Here is a 17,169-nt window from a genome sequence, read left to right on the forward strand (position 1 = left end):
AAAGCAAGGCACCTCAGACTGGCAGGGGCGGAGAGGGAGAAGGAAGGGCATAATGGGACTCCTACAGGGGGTGGGAGGTGCTGTTCTCAGGTGCAGCCATCATGCTGCTGCCCCAAGGCTTTTCACAATCAGCCTAAAAGAGAGACAATACAGTGCTTGCATGAGAGCAGGGAAGTGGGGGGGAAAGAGGGAGAGGGCCTTTCAGGAAGCTTAAAGAGAACAAAACCCCAGTTATATAGACTTCTTGCCCAAGCAAAGTGCCTGGCTCATTACCTTTCCCATCATTCTGTACAAAGCTGCCATGATGTGTAAGGATGCTGCTGTCTGCTCAACGTTACGTACAGCCGGGACCCTGCCCTTGCAGGAGAGGAGCTGCTTCCACAAGGCAAGGGCATCGTCCAAACACTTTGATTGCACTGAAAAAGAGATTTAGAGTGTTGGGTGGGGTCGAGAGACTGCAGAGCCAATCACCACCTCGTAGGGAGAGTCAAAACACAGTTCTTTGTGCCGTAACTAGAAACTCAAGCGCATCTCATATCAAGGCTTCTCCTCTGCCCACCTGGAGCTGCTACACCGTTGGAGTTAATAAGCAAGGGTCACATTTCACATGTCCCTTTCTGAGCAATGAAAATTTAAGGTTGCTTTTTGATGGGTCAGAAATACCTATGGTGCCTTTTACAATCCAGTTGGAAATCAACAAACTAGCAAGCTTGCTTAGAGAACATCCACACTCTTATTTTCCCCATTTTCTACCTGATTATCAGCTGATAAATTCACTAGCATGATCGGGCAATACCGCTTACAAAATTGCACCCACCTGTCAATCACCTCACATGGCAGCACTTAAGCTAACAGTTCTTAGCACCTAATGCTTGTATCAGATCTTCGCACCCAACATCATGACATCAGGTGACTGGCAGGTGGGCATGGTTTGCCTGAAATGGCGCTGTGGGCCAAATTTAGCAGCTCAGCAGGATGAAAGTTCCCTACACCTGCTTCAAATGTATGTGTGTCTCGCCCCACCCCACCCCTCCCTGCCCAACCTAGTTCCTTACCAGAATCCACAGACAGGTTAAATGCAATGCCAAGATACAGGAACTTGTCATCCTGGGATTTATTCTCATAGTTAAGATCATTGGTCTCAAAGCCTTCAAGATCTTGTATGCCTTTCTGGCCCCTGGCATGGGCACTCCTGGTCCTCTGCTCTTGCCTGATGCTCTGCATTTGAAAAAGCAACCTGGATAAAACTTGGTATGGAAGTGAGAGGACATACTGTCTGTCCCCAGTGGCATAAAATCTTCATCCCTTGTGGAGCAGCTCAGGGCATAACAAACAAAGCCACTACAGTGGTTTCACTGAGCCCAAACCTCATGATGCATCACAATAATTGACACATCACAATTCTTCACTAAAGGCTACTTCAGTTTACGACAACCTCCATGCCACTGTAAAAATCCTATCCTACTATACATTACAATTGTAGTGCAGGATACCCTGGAGATGCTGAAAAGCTTACAGCAAAAAAGGCAGGGAGTTCCTAAGCCAAAATATGTTCAATCCCCAACATCTCCACTTAAATAAACATTGGTGTGTTATGGATGTTTTGCTTGCTACACAGTCAAATACACTTTAACTAGGATTGTATGCAGCAACACGACAGCAGAAAGAATGCAAAATCAAATACAATTTTGTTTTCCTTGACACTCATCTGAGATTTTAAGAAGATGGGGGAGGTGTCTAGACATTTTGATTAAAGAAAGCAAGCAATGGGGAAATGTCTGAAGAGATCTGAGAAGCGAGAGGGGTGGGCTTTTTAAGGTTTCTAGTTGTCAGGGATGAGGTTTCAGTGCTTGGAAATAAGGAAAACAGCATACATACTTCTGCAGCAAGGTTAGTAGAAATAATCTGCATGATTTTTTACAGATTGTAGCATTTAACTTCTAAAACACAAAATATAAGCAGCACTGAATTTAGTCGGCAGAGCTCTGTGCTGCTTTGCTTACTGTCACATACCTCACGCATTTTGTCCTCAATTGTGCAGATGTAAAGCCAGAGTAAGGCTTGGGCCTTATCGTCCTGGAGCTGCTCCTCATTCTGGGGAGTCTTTGGCACAGAATCCAACAGCCACAGGGCTTCATGAACAGAGTCCAGGGCAGAGCTACAGAGGAGGAGACAGCGTTTAGCCAATGGTGTCTCTCATTCATCAACCATAGAGGCTCTTTTGGACAAATTCAGGGACATCTTAGCACACAAATTATTAAATTTAGATCCCACTCTTCCTCCCAGGGCAGCAAGCTACAAGGGCTAAACTTTCTTAAAAACAATTTCAATACAGATGCATACTGGGAAAGAATTCAACTTAAAAGGCTTGCTGAAGGAGGAAGGGCTTCAGAGAGTGCTAAAAAGAAATCAGAGATGGCGCCTGTCTGATATTCAAGGAGAAGGAATTCCAAAGGGTAGGTGGCACAACACTAAAGTTCTGATTTCCACAGTGTATGGAATGGGCCTCATAGTAAGATGGTACCTGCCGGAGGCCCTCATCTGCAAAGAGTAGCGATCAGTTGGATATATAAGGGGTGAGACAATATTTCTGGTATTTTGGATCCAAGCTGTAGAAGGTTTCATACACAAGAAACAGCACCTTGAACTTAACTTGGTGACTAATTGACAGCCAGTAGAGTGAAGGAACCTGTGGCTTCCAGATACTGTTAGACTCCAATTCCCATCAGCCCAAGCCAGCCTTTACAATAGTTGGGGATGATGGGAGCTGAAGTCCAGTAACATTGTGGGGAGGGGAATCACAGGTTTCCCCATCCCTGCTCTGACCCATGAGAGTGGCGAGATGTGTGTGTTGAATTGTAGCTATGGGATCAGAGGGCAGAGAACTGCTGCTGAGAAAGGAAATTGAGACGCTGGGGGTTGGACTCTGCACCATTTGTTATGTGACATGCTTGTATTTATGACTTGTGAACAGTAGAATGAAGAACATGGAGAATTATAAACACAAGGTCTCCTAGGTTGGGCACATTCATGAGAAGCTACTCTTTTTGCTTTCCAAAATAAAAGCAAAAATAAGTCAGCAATATTAAAAGGATGGAGGGAAACCTTAGCAAAGGCCAGAGCAGAATGCCCTGATAAGAGTGCTGCAAAAAAGTAAATTATACCCTTAGAACATAGATGCCTCTCTAGCATAAGGTTTCTTAATTTGCACATCTTGACTTCAAAGTTCTTTCTTGAGTTGTGGCGGAACCCCAACACTTTTCAGCAAAGGGTGGGGATGGAGGATTAGAGATTAGCTGCTCCTGACTTAGAGGAAGGATGAGAAATTGGACAGAGAAAAGGAAAATAAAAGTTTATAGCAAGCAGATGGCAGGGCCTGGGCAGGACCAATAGCCACAATACAAGGAACAAGCTCCTCCTTCCATTTCTAAAGTTGAATTTGCCACGCAGATGAATCTTATCAATTGCCACTTCCTTCTCCAAGGGGCACACACCTCAGCTAGGACCCCGAGCACCGATGACAATAGAAGCTCCAGAGAATACTGGCCACTCACCATTCTGTCTGTTCACTGTAGTCATGGTAACACAGAACCTGTGCCAGTTCCACCAGAATCACAGCCCGCTCGTGAACCCAGCCGCTGCCTTCTGAACATATGTCCAGCAGATCACAGATCACGTTGAAGCGCTCCTGGCCAGTGTCTACCCGAACGGTCTTGTAAGCCTTCAGCTCCTCCAACAATACTTTCATGAGGACCTCCGTATCCAAGCTGTACCCCTCCAGGCCCTCCTTTAGAGTCCTGTGATGAACATGCAGACAAAACAAGGAGGGGAAATTACAACAGACCCAAAGTAGGGCAACTCCAGATTACACGGTTACAATAACACAGTGTGCCTTTTATTCTCTTTTTGCCAGACATCTCCAGGGCCAGCTGCACCATCAGGCAGAGTGATCTGGCTGCCTCAGGCAGCAGAAATGGTGTTGAGGTGTTTATGCCCAGAGGTCTGCCCCGCATTTCCTAAGCTAGCCTGTTGCCCTCAGGCTGCCCCGTCACCAGTGTGTTCCCCACCACCACAGAAGTACATTAATTAACCTTTTTATTTCAGCGTATTAGCATTACGCATTTAGCAGTAAGCAACCAAACCAGGGGACGTGGGTGGCACTGTGGGTTAAACCACAGAGCCTAGGACTTGCCGATCAGAAGGTTGGCGGTTCAAATCCCTGCCACGGGGTGAGCTCCCGTTGCTCGGTCCCTGCTCCTGCCAACCTAGCAGTTCGAAAGCACGTCAAAGTGCAAGTAGATAAATAGGAACCGCTCCGGCGGGAAGGTAAACAGCGTTTCCGTGCGCTGCTCTGGTTCGCCAGAAGCGGCTTAGTCATGCTGACCACGTGACCTGGAAGCTGTACGCCGGCTCCCTCGGCCAAGAAAGCGAGATGAGCACCGCAACCCCCAGAGTCAGTCACAACTGGACCTAATGGTCAGGGGTCCCTTTACCTTTACCTTTTAACCAAACCACACAGAAAATGAATTTTATCCATCCTATGTAAATTGTGTGTTCTCAGCAGGTGTGGAGTTGCTAGAGCCAGTCTGATGGCCACAGGCCCAAGGTCCCTTGGAGAGCAGCTCAAACGATGCTGCTACAGTGGTATAGGCCCTATGTTGCCTGCCATTAAAACTTTTCAGAGTAGGTGTACTGCTGCCAGAATGAAGCTCTTTGTTATTTTAAAGAAACTTTAATTTTTAAAATAAAGACAAAATAAAAATGTTGAACATATTGATACAAAAGGGGGTGGGAAGAAAAATTAGAATGGATAAGAGGGGCAGAAAAGAGAAAATAATAGCCTACATTAATTTGTGTGGTGCATCTTTTATCATCACAATCCCCAAGGCATGGAGAAATCACTTTATCCTAATTTTCTAAAATATATCACTCCTCAAACTTCGTGGGAACGTTGAGGGTCTATGTTCTGTCTCTGTTGTATTGATGTATATCAAAAGTTTAGAACAAATAGTACAGAAATGAATCAATTTAGATTCCTCCCTAGTCACTTTTATTTGATACGTGGTAAACACCAGTGTTTATGCCTATTGCCAGGACAACCTGACTCTGTACATGGAATAGGGAGAAGAGCTGGTGGCAAAGCTGTGCATGAAAGAGCAGCCTCCAGATGCTAGCAAAGTTGGGAAGTTGGTTAACTTGTCTGTACTGAAATTAAAGCCCTGTTTACAAGCACCTCCAAATGTGTGGTCTGCATGTAATATGATGTGGGATTGTGACTACATCTGTCACACCACACATCATAATACGCAAGAACCCAGTGCTGGGACCCCATATATGGGCCCAACATTTTGCACCAATTTTGAATGGTAATTACTGCACAGGTTAGGCCTATACATGTTGGATTCTACTGCTGCCACCCATGCGAAGTTTTGCATGGAACTCTGCGGCAGTGACGTTCCTTCTGCTACCAATATGAGTCCTTACATTTGGAGGTTTCCATGAACAGCAAGACAGGTTTGGTGGATTCTGTTAAAAACCCTGTGGAACATTTTATGGAAACCCCACAAAGGTCAGAAAACAGCAGACTGAGCATTCCCACTTTATCTGATGTCAAGTAACAAAGCATTCTTTTGTTTGTCCTATAGCAGAGATTATAGGAATTACTATTATAGGAACTGATATACAGTGGTACCTCAGGTTACATACGCTTCAGGTTACATACACTTCAGGTTACAGACTCTGCTAGCCCAGAAATAGTACCTCAGGTTAAGAACTTTGATTCAGGATGAGAACAGAAATCGTGCTCCGGCGGCGCAGCGGGAAGCCCCATTAGCTAAAGTGGTGCTTCAGGTTAAGAACAGTTTCAGGTTAAGTACGGACCTCCAGAAAGAATTAAATACTTAACCCGAGGTACCACTGTATTTTAGAGAAATATGATATTTAAGGCAGTAGATATAAGGATTTGAAACATCACAGAAGGAAGGATGGGAAGTCAAAATGCTACAGGAATACTGTATGGAAACTGAATTGAAATTTTTAAACTGTATAAAAATCAATTAAAAATTATGACAAAAAAAAAAAAAGAATTCCATGAGCCGTCGTTTTTCTGGGTCTATTTTGGACTGCAAGTGCCTTCAAGTACAGCCCTGTCATAGCTGTTTTGGCAAGCACCATGTGCTTAGATGATTATATACATTTAATATACACAGATTTTATTGCTTAATAGAGTCTTGACTGTTGCTTAAGGGAGGACTTAAGTGTCAATGGGTATACCAGCCTCATTTCCTATGTTCTTTCTTTAGTACTAGGATGTGACATGAGGTAAAATTCTCCAGTTCCTTCAGAACCAGCGGTGTCCCTTTTCCCGGCAAAGGAGATATAAGCTGGAACATCTTTATGCATGTGAGGGGTGGCAGGGAAGATCCATGCCACAAAGAGCAGGAAATGTATTCCTCTTTTAGTAGTCTTGTATGCTGTGTTTAACTTCAGAAGCATGAATAAAACAGACATCAGGTTTTAAACTGATGTATGTAAGTCAACTTGAGCACTGTTTCAACAGTGGAAGGACAGGATGCAAATTTCCCAAAAGCTACGCATATGCAGCAAGACAAATACAAAAGTTTCCCCACGAACTGCCAGTTTCAAGTTCTGACAGGGCAAACCTCAATCCCCCATTTTAAGAGTAATACCCAATCTCTCGGTTCCATTCTTACTTCAGTCTCAGGTCATCTGATTTGCTGGCATCAATTTTGACTTTGACCCAGGCGGAGATTGGCTCTGCCATCTGTTCTGTTATCCTGCTGCCCTGAACAGCCAGCCAAAGTACCACAGCCTGGAGAGCCTCCTCTAACAAGCCCAGTTTCCTGTAATTCTCCACTTGAAGCTTAAAGCAATTGTGTAGCTGTGAAGAGAAAGAAAAACATTCAAGTGGCATGCAGTGGAGACTCGTCTTCCTTCCTGAAGAGAAGAAGTAAAGCCTTTCTAGTTCAGGTTCTCATTAGCTGGAGCAGTGTTTCCCAAACTTGGGTCTCCAGCTGTTTTTGGACTACAATTCCTACCACCACTGGTCTTGCTAGGGATGATGGGAGTTGTAGTCCAAAAACAGCTGGAGACCCAAGTTGGGGAAACAATGAGCTACAGCAAGAACTACTCAACTACAGCCTATGCCTTAAAACTGTCAAACCATGCCAACTAGCTTGATAATGTCTTCTAACTGACCAACTCCCCAAGATGTCATGCTAAGACCCTTTCCCGCCCATCCAGTTGCCAAAAAATCCTGGCAACTCATTAAAGGTTACTGCACTTCTATTCGGCTCTTCTGTCAAAAAGCTCCTGGCTTTATTCATCGGTTATACGTGGTGATGAAGCCTCCTGCAGTGATTGGTTGAACTGCCTTGATGTCACAGATTGTCTGCTCTCAAACCTCTGGATGCCATTGCTAGAAAATCCAAGATGTGACTTGGGAGGGTGGGGGAGAGATAGGGAGGAGCAAAAGCCTACAGAAGGTGTAGGCAGAGGTGTAAGACAAAAGTAGGCCCAAGACAGAAGGGTTGGAACATCGCGCGGTCCACAGAAAAGAGCTGAAAAAGAGGAGGCAAGGAGGAGGGCTGCAATTAAACATACTGGTTTTGAGTCAGCCAGCCAAATCAGTAGTTGCAGGCCTCTGAGTACCATTTTAATCCTAGCACCTATGAACAGGTTGGACAATAGGTTGCCCTCCATATACTGTTAGACTCCCAACTCCCATCAGCCCCAGCCTGCACAGCCTGGAATGATGGGAACTGCACTACACAAAGTTTGGAGGATGCCATCATGTTGGCCACCCCTGAGTTAAGTCAAAGCAACAATCCTACACATTTTATAAGTAAGCTCCTTTGAGCTCAGATGACCTAGCTTTTCAAAGTAAATAAACACAGAGTTAAACTTTAAGAGTGATTTGTCCGAGAACCTCCATCCCTCAATCCTGGGGATCTGAACCCAGGGCCAAGCTCATTATTATTCCCATCACACTATGCTAAATTGAACTCAAACAAAATGAGAGTCTATCCATAGCTCAGGGAAATCAGCAACCTGCAGATGCATGTTCTGTAGATCACGGAATTTCACCCGTGTGTCTCCTCCATGCCAGCTTAGCACACTACAAGCAACACTTTTTGTTACCTTTTCTGTAGGCAAATCTGAACAAGTGACAATCTCCTCCTTCGCCAAGCGTCTGCAGAAAAGCTCCACGAAAGAGTTAGACTCCGCATACATCTTATGACAGTAGAAGTTATATGCCAGCCGTGATATACAGTATGCTGTTAGAAGAAGAAAACCGATCTTAAAAGCCACCTTCAATGGGTATTAAAACCTACTTATGTCAGAAATCTACAAAACCGATTACTGATTCATCTCCTGAAGGAGAAATCCAATTCACCCAACTGATCCTGTATGGTCCAGGATACTTCCACTAGGAAGCTCCTTATAACAGTATTGTTTACACTGACTGGCAGCAGCTGTCTAGGATTTTCAGATTAGTGTCTCTCCCAGCCCTACTTAGAGATGCCAGGGATTGAGACTGGAATGCTTTACCCCTGAGCTACAGGCTCCTCCCCTTAGTCCAAAACTTGCCTATTCAAACTGTTATGTACCGAGTTGAATAGGATCCAAAATGCAGCAGTCTGATTGGTCCTAGAACAATAGGATTCAGAATGCAGCAGTCTGATTGGTCCTAGAACAATACAGCAGTATGATTGGTCCGCAGGAGCCACCCAATCCAGCTCCAGGTGGAAGTGAATCCACAACCTGATTGGCCTACAAGAGAATCTTGGAATTAGCCAATCACATGCAGCCCATTGTGTAAATAATGTATATAAAGCAGACATTCCGGGGGAACTTCCATTCCTCCTCACCACTATGAGCTGAATAAAGAGCATGAAATCCACTCTCGACTCCGAGTATATTTCGCAAACTTTGTTCTGAAAAGGTAATGAGCTTAAAGAAGCCATAGTTGTTTACCATCATGATTTCGGGTTGCTGATAAAATTTTAACTAGCACAATATTTTCAATTAAACCAAGGGCAGAAGGACCATTATAGACAAAACTCTGCACAAAATCAAGACGCAGGTGAAGGTCTCTTCTTAAACAAGCTCTTTCTCAGAGTCAGTAGCAACAGCAATTTGGTTTTTCCCTTTACACACCTTCAGCGGCTCATTACCCCTCTGTAAATCAGGATTGCGCACGACTCAGATGCTGAGATAATTCTAGCAGAACCTCTTAACGCTCACACCTCTGGCGGGGGCTGAGGAGCCCCTTGCTTGTGCCTCAGGAGAAAGAACCAAGAAAAAGGACCCTTGGGATACATGGGGCCCTCAGTTACCAATCCCAATCCCATCTAGTTATCTCCCGCTTGGACTACTGCAATGCGCTCTACGTGGGGCTACCTTTGAAGGTGACCCGGAAACTACAATTAATACAGAATGTGCCAGCTAGACTGGTGACTGGGACTGGCCGCCGGGACCACATAACACTGGTCCTGAGAGATCTGCATTGGCTCCCAGTACGTTTCCAAGCACAATTCAAAGTGTTGGTGCTGACCTTTAAAGCCCTAAACGGCCTCGGTCCAGTATACCTGAAGGAGCGTCTCCACCCCCATTGTTCAGCCCAGACACTGAGATCCAGCGCCGAGGGCCTTCTGGTGGTTCCCTCATTACGAGAAGTGAAGTTGCAGGGAACCAGGCAGAGGGCCTTCTCGGTAGTGGCGCCTGCCCTGTGGAACACCCTCCCTTCAGATGTGAAGGAAATACGCAGCTATCCTATCTTTAAAAGACATCTGAAGGGAAGTTTTTAATATTTAATGCTGCACTGTTGTTAACATTTGATTGGGAGCCGCCCAAAGTGGCTGGGGAAACTCAGCCAGATGGGCGGGGTATAAATAATAAATTATTATTATTATTATCATCATCATCCATCAGAATTTTAGCAAGTGACCAAGTTCTCCAGCAAATTCAGCTTGCCAAAGGCAATCTACCCACCCACACACCTATTAAAGAGAGAAAAGTGGACACCTCAGAGACAGATGCCAAAAATGAAGAGTGCATTCTTCATTCTTCCTTAATATGGCCCCCAACTGATCTGTACACAGCAGCATCTATCCCACCTTCAGACTCAGACAGCTGGAGAAAGACAGCTGTTCGTCTTGGAAACCAACCTGAGAAATCCAGGTACTCAGCCTGCTCTTTCTTGGGAAGTCCTACTAGCATATCCAACATCCAGGTGACAACCTTCTGAAGATACACCAGTAACTCTGGCAGTGCTGCAGATTCCGGCCCCTGTGTGGAAATCCAAAAAAATTTTAAGTATAGGGTGATTCTATAGTTACCTGCAGCCATTGACACACCACAGTATTTTGCATATAAATTAATCTTAATTACTTTGTGGCCCAAGACTTCAGCCTTCATTTTGCATGCCTTCCAGCCACAAGTACTTGTGTCTACTTTATTCTTCCTGTGCATCAACTCATTATCTAAGCAATTTGATTAGGATAAGCTAGCAATTTCCTATCATCTTTCAATGTGCCTGTCAATTATATTTTGATTTGCAGATCTTTACAGAATCAAAAGTTCCTCATTCAAGGCATAAGATAGCCACATCACATCCTATTGGTTTTTTAACAAGATATGCTCACTTTGATGTGTGCATTCTTGGTAGGAGAAGAGGCTTGTGCCACACATTACATAGTCAAGTTGAGGTATTATATTTCTGCCCTTCAGAGGTCAGCTTCCACGTTTACAGCTAAAAAGAAATCACACTTTTCTCTTATTTATGAACCATGGGCGTTCTGTTGATGTGAAAGGAACAATGTCAGTATCTTGTCTTTACAGTCGTGCCTCAGAAGTCGAACAGAATCCGTTCCAGAAGTCCATTCGACTTCCAAAGCACGGCTTCTGATTGGCTGGTGGAAGCTCCTGCAGCCAATCGGAAGCCGTGGAAGCCCTGTTGGATGTTTCGCTTCTGAAAGAATGTTCGAAAACCGGAACACTCACTTCTGGTTTTTGATCGTTCGGGAGCTGGAACATTCGACTCTCAAGGCGTTCAGGAGCTGAGGTACGACTGTATAGGAATTGGATAGGTGATAAAAGCGAGCTTTTCCTTGTTTGATCAAAGTTCCATTTAGCCCAGAACTGTCTTCTTCAGAGATGGGGAATCTGTGGCTCTCCAGATGTTGTTGGACTACAACTCCCATCAACCTCAGCCAGCATGGTCAATGCTCAGGAATGATGGGCGTTCCAGTCTAGCAGTGTTTGGAAGATCACAGGTTCTTCATCCCTGGTCTACTCTGACAAGGAGCAGCAATTCAACAAATCTCCAGGCAAATGTCTTTCACAGTCCTGCTACCAGACATTTGGACAGAAGACCAAAAGCTCCCCAACTAAGGCAGCAAACATCTTAAAGAGACTAAGACTTGCTTATCCTGCCCAAGGAAGACAACCTCAGTCTTACTTCCACAAACTGAATGTTTTTGTCCATTCAAGACTTACCTGCAGAGTCTGTAGAGTATCAGATACCAAAGTCGTGTATATCTGGAAGTAGTGGTACAGTTGCTTCTTCAGAGTTTGCTGCTGTCTCATGTTCTCTGGCAGAACCTTATAGAAGACAAAGTCGACAGAAAGTTTTTGGAACAATTCCAGGTCAAACCTGTATAAGATTACTCACAAAACCTTTACTGCGCTGAAAGCCCTCCTAAAAATCCCATTAAAACAAAAACAGTAGCACTCTAGTGTCAGCAGAGGAACTGGCCTATTTTAATTTGAGACAGGAAAAATACAATTTATTAATCTACCTACTACCATTGGCAGAGTTTACAAAGTCTTTTCACACTTCAATGTAAAATGCAATAGGTGAGAACTTGGAAAACATATTTCTGAGATGTAACGCTAACATTTGCATTCTAAAAATCTGATTGTGCCCCCTCTTCTCTCTCACACACAACTATAGAAAAGGCTGTACTTTGAAAATCAACTTTCTAGATTTCACAATAGCAGAGCAAAGGTATTTATCCTACCTACCCCCTCCCACCTCCTCTTGCCCACACAGGTTAAACCAGGGATTGTCAACCTGGTCCCTACTAGTGGGGCGTTTCAGGATTCTAGGTGGGCGGTAGGGGGTTCTACGGCACAAGCTGAATCCTCTTTCCATCAAGCACTGGTGGGCGGTAAGGAAATTTTACCATCAAGAAAGATGCATTAGTGGGCGGTAGGTATGAAAAGGTTGACTACCCCTAGGCTAAACCAATGGAATAAGACATGTTTTGAAAGCCTTAAGTGTTTGTTGAACCACATTCATTGAATCTCTGCATAGGCTGCACCTTCCCCTCCCCAAATCCAGGATAAAACCCTATTGCTTACATCTCAGCCATGCACTATTGCTCTCACAAAGACACCCAGGACTGTATGAAAGTATAGGCAGGGAAAGCTTTACTCACTAAACTCATCAGCTTCTGGAGTAATGCGACGTAACTTTCCATGAAAGCAGAGATCCCCAGAACATCACGCAGGTTAAAGAGGCCCTGTTTGCTGTTCTTTGCAAGTCCAGAGAAAGGGGTTACGAGCAACTGGCAGCTTTCAGTCAGCACTCTAAGCAGGGGCTCTTGAGCATCTGGTGAGGAGTTTAGAGCCTGAGTAGCTTGGATGAAGAAGGGCTCTACTGAACCCTCAGCCTGCACCAACACTTTGTTCAGCTCAATTCCAGCAGAGAGTACGTCTAAAGCCACACTAAAGAAACAGCCCTCATTGCTGGACTTTCTCAGGTAGCCTCCGAATTGCTGGAGAACTTCATCGCTCTCTTTGAAGCAGCCACTTTTGCAGAGGTAACGGCACCTCAGCACAGTGAGCTCTAAGATGCAGAGACAGTCCTGGAAGGCCAAATGCGCATCCACACCCCTCTTTTCCAGAAGGGCAGCAACCAACTGGTGGAATAACTCTGCACTGAGAAAATGGGCCTCTTCCTTTCCCAGCGGACTCCGCTGGGCCTCAAATGTCACAGCTGCAATGCAGGCATGCCGGGCCACGTTGGAGGTGAAGTACGGGGCCTCCTGAAGCGAGAGGTTGCCGGCATCGTTCTCCAGAAGCATCAAGAAGCGTACAGCTTGCAGATGGGTAGAGAGCACAGCCCTGAACTCAGCCAGAGTCTTGTCCAGTTTAGCCCTGCCGTCCGCACTCTTCCACAGCACGCCAAAGGTGCTTTTGGCAACAGCCGCATAGTCATCAGCAGGCACTTGGGGAGGCTGGTACTTCAAGAGTTCCCCATAGAGGAGATCAGCAAACCTTAGGGAAGAATCATAGGAGCCCTGAGCAGCCAGACCCCTCAGCAAATGGAACAGCAACTTTTCCAAGTAGAGGGGAATATACTGGAGCCTTGCTGCAGTGTAGCCGCCATAGGCTGCCTCGGCTAGGGCCTGGAGACTTTCCAAGTGAGCAGGACATTCCAAACCTTCACCAAGCCTGTGGATGCAAGCTCGTAGGATTCTATCACATGCTGTGACCTGTTTGGAGGCTTGGCATGGGCAGTCTGCATTTTTGGGTTCCCCCTCAAGGCATTCCTGAAATTGAGAGGAGACTTTTAATATCATTGTTAGAGCATCTCACCATTTTTTAAGGTTTACTAAGCCCCTACTGGAGGCAATGTAACTATGTGTACCAAGAATGGGGAACTCTATGGCCTTCCAGATGTTTCTGAACTTCAACCACCATTAGTCCCAACCAGCATGGTCAGGGATGATGGGAGCTGGAGTCCCACAACAACATATGGATGGCCACAGGTTCTCCATCACTGATTTATACAAACAGAAAAGCATGCATCCAGAGTCCTTTTGGGCATTGTGAGATTTGGCATTTCTTTTCCCAGCACAGGAAGGCTGTTAGAACACCCCATGCAAGTCACCACCAGGAACTATATCAGCTAAAAAACCGCCATGTCAACTTAAGTAACGGTCAGTTAAAGGTTTTACAAAAAGCTCACAAGCTATTTATCCCCCAATAACTGGTATTCATATTCAGATATACTGTGTCTAATTCTCGAGGATTGGGAAAGATTGTGGAAGAAAGGGGTCAAGTTCACGGCATGTACTGTGTTAAAGAAAAATATAATGGAAATGATGTACAGATGGTATTTGACTCCTGTAAAATTAGCAAAGATATATCCTAACTGTGACCATATATGTTGGAAATGTAAAGAAAAGGAAGGAACCTTTTATCATATGTGGTGGACCTGTCCCAAGGTGAAAGACTTCTGGGAAAAGATTTATAAAGAACTGAAAAAAATGATGAAATATACATTTATAAAGAAACCAGAGGCCTTTCTTCTTGGAATAACAGGTTTGGAATTGCCCAAGAAAGATGTTAAATTATTTTTGTATGCCACAACTGCTGCTCATATTTTGTTAGCTAAAAAGTGGAAAACCCAAGAATTACCAACAATAGAAGAATGGCAGATGAAGATGATGGATTTTTCGGAGCTAGCCAACCTAACCGGAAGAGTCCACAACCAGAAGGAGGAGGAATATCATGAACAGTGAGTTAAATTTAATGATTACTTAGTTAAATATGTTAAGTTAAATTAACTGAAAACAGCTTGCAGATACTTAATTGGCTTAGGATTTTAGTGATGAATTAATATGTTTAATTTCATAATGTGAAGATCTAAGGATGTTAACGTTTAAGTTAAATTTTATAAGAACTGTGATTTGGAAAACCGTTAAAAGGATATGCAATGAAATCCAGCCAAGGGGAAGCAAGGAAGTCACTTAATATTAATAAGTGTAATTTTCAATAAGGCTATGATTTATGTTTGTTTGTCTTATGTGTTTGTTTGTTTATAATGTTGTGAAAACCAATAAAAAAAATGGGGAAAAAAAGATATACTGTGTCTAATTCTCGGGATTCCATTTATCCACCATGGCGAACAATAGCCATATAACCCTCTTTCAAAAGCCATTCCTTATCAACACATTTAGCAGCATTACCTTCAACTCAGACAACAAAGTCAGTGTTTCTTGGGAAGTGCTGGTCCGCGCCACAAAATCCACGTCTTTGAGGAACTTCATCTCGCATCCTGCAGAAAGCAAGAATACAAATAAAATTACCAGCCCATACTCAGAGCTGAGGCGTCTCTCTCTCTCTCTCTCTCTCATTTAGTCTGGTCCTATATCCCTCATCCCTACCTTGTTACAGTACAAAATTGTTACAGTATCACAGAATTGGAAGGGACCCTGAGGCTCATCTAGTCCAACCCCCTGCAATGCAAGAATCTTTGAGTCACATCTCCTACCTTGGTGCTTAAACAGCAATAATTTACACCAGAAAAAAATGGGCTGCTACTGGTGGTGACAGAGTACAGTGGTGCCCCGCAAGACGAATGCCTCGCAAGACGAAAAACTCGCTAGACGAAAGGGTTTTGCGGTTTTTGAGCTGCTTCGCAAGACGAATTTCCCTATGGGCTTGCGTTTTTTGCAAGTTTGTTTCCTTTTTCTTAACACCGTTAATACAGTTGCGACTTGACTTCGAGGAGCAACTCATAGAACGCGGTGTGGTAGCCTTTTTTGAGGTTTTTGGTGATCTTTGAAGCTTTTCCAAAACTTTTCCGACACCGTGCTTCGCAAGACGAAAAATTTGCTAGACGAAAAAACTCGCGGAACGAATTAATTTCGTCTTGCGAGGCACCACTGTATTGGCATAGAAAACCATAAAATAGGAAGTCCCAACTAGACCAGAGCTTACTGTGCTGAAGAAAGGCTTCCTTTTCTGGACTGCTACACACACAAACACCCCTCTAGTCTCTCACTGTTGCTTGCATGCCAATTCCTCTCACTACATATGGAGCATAAGAGAAGCCTGGCTGCTAGGTCATTTAAAAGAGATACCGTATTTTTCGCTCTATAACACGCACCCGACCATAACACGCACGTAGTTTTTAGAGGAGGAAAATCTGTAGGCATGCCACCCGTAGGCATTTCCTCCATAACACGCACAGACATTTCCCCTTACTTTCTAGGAGGAAAAAAGTGAGTGTTATGGTGCAAAAAATATGGTAATTGATTGGGTTGCTAAGCCACTTTTCATTCAAATGAACCTCAAAGCAGTTTACGAGCAATAAACAACAAACAGCAATAAATTAATAAATGACAACAATATAGCAGAACATAATAGAACATCACAAACACAGCACAATAATAATTTGTTATTTATACCCCGCCCATCTGGCTGAGTTTCCCCAGCCACTCTGGGCGGCTACTCATAGAACTCATTCAACTCATATAAAACAACTGACAAATAATTAAACAATCTACAAAACGCTATTAACGAAGCAGCAATAAAGAAAACAGGCTAAACCTCACAATTACATTGGAAGCCGCGAATCAAGACGGCATTTATAGTCTATTGGGGGCAGGGAAGGACGCCTTGAAGGGCACTTTTTACCTCAATGCAACCCCTGCACTTCAAGCCATCAAACTCCTCCCAAGCCCGCCGGTACCTAAACCGAATTCCGCCCTGAGGGGCATTCACACTGGCTCCAAAATAACACCCCACAACCCTCTTCCCGGGCTGGGCTCGGACTCCGCCACTTTTCGGGATAGAAAACCGGTTCGGTTTTTATATATATTCTATATATTCTCTGCCACTATAAGAAAAGACTCGGCTAGGATTCAGATTGCGCCGTGTAGACGCACCCCTCCCCCCCCCACACTCCCAGTATCTTCTTACCCCCAGTCTGCCGACGACCCCTCGAAGTCGGCGGGGCCGCTTCCCCAACTGGCAGCCGCGCGAGGCAAACAAGCGAGGAAGCCCGCAAGCGGAACCGCGCCCCGCGCGCTCCCCGTTCAAATTGGCGCCCGCGGCCAATCACCGCCGCCGCCGCCTTGCAAGCCCCGCCTTTCCCGGGCTGCGCTTCCCCGCTGCGGAAACAGCGTAGCGCCTCGTGGGATTTGCTACAAGCGAGCTCTACCTCTGGAATGCATTGCCGCTTTGCATAGGATCGCGTGTGTTATTGCTGCGGCCAGTGATGGGCGACGGCGAAGTCCCGTTGCCCATGGATTTGAACTTACGAGAGGAAGAGTGGAACGGTGGAGGTTTTAAAGCAGAGGTTGGATGGGTGGCCATCTGTCACGTTTGCATTAATTGAGATTTATGCAT

The 17,169-nt window shown here is 44.8% G+C and overlaps 1 protein-coding gene and 1 long non-coding RNA gene across 4 annotated transcripts in view; one reads left to right on the top strand and one right to left on the bottom strand.

Moving 5' to 3' along the window:
• The window catches only part of ESPL1 (extra spindle pole bodies like 1, separase), a 38,941-nt gene extending 22,008 nt beyond the window's left edge, over nucleotides 1-16,933 (bottom strand). The window contains exons 1-11 of one of the 3 annotated variants that reach the window (XM_083489768.1): nucleotides 16,741-16,933; nucleotides 15,003-15,091; nucleotides 12,465-13,580; nucleotides 11,521-11,625; nucleotides 10,191-10,311; nucleotides 8,161-8,297; nucleotides 6,714-6,901; nucleotides 3,555-3,797; nucleotides 2,014-2,158; nucleotides 1,056-1,218; nucleotides 274-416 (exon numbers count right to left, since the gene is read on the bottom strand). In XM_083489768.1, coding sequence (XP_083345894.1) covers nucleotides 274-416; nucleotides 1,056-1,218; nucleotides 2,014-2,158; nucleotides 3,555-3,797; nucleotides 6,714-6,901; nucleotides 8,161-8,297; nucleotides 10,191-10,311; nucleotides 11,521-11,625; nucleotides 12,465-13,580; nucleotides 15,003-15,083 — 2,442 coding nt within the window. In that variant the 5' untranslated portion in view covers nucleotides 15,084-15,091; nucleotides 16,741-16,933. Of the gene's footprint in view, nucleotides 1-273; nucleotides 417-1,055; nucleotides 1,219-2,013; nucleotides 2,159-3,554; nucleotides 3,798-6,713; nucleotides 6,902-8,160; nucleotides 8,298-10,190; nucleotides 10,312-11,520; nucleotides 11,626-12,464; nucleotides 13,581-15,002; nucleotides 15,092-16,510; nucleotides 16,709-16,740 lie in introns of those variants that run through there. The other 2 variants (XM_083489769.1, XM_083489767.1) reach the window with 2 other exon arrangements.
• LOC310700681 lies at nucleotides 3,626-6,521 on the top strand. Its single transcript, XR_014522707.1, has 2 exons — nucleotides 3,626-3,715; nucleotides 6,303-6,521. It is a non-coding gene; the product is annotated as an uncharacterized lncRNA (long non-coding RNA).
• Nucleotides 16,934-17,169: the final 236 nt, after the last annotated feature.

This window comes from Podarcis liolepis (assembly GCF_965112155.1).
Source record: "Podarcis liolepis genome assembly, chromosome: 2".
NCBI lineage: Eukaryota > Metazoa > Chordata > Lepidosauria > Squamata > Lacertidae > Podarcis > Podarcis liolepis.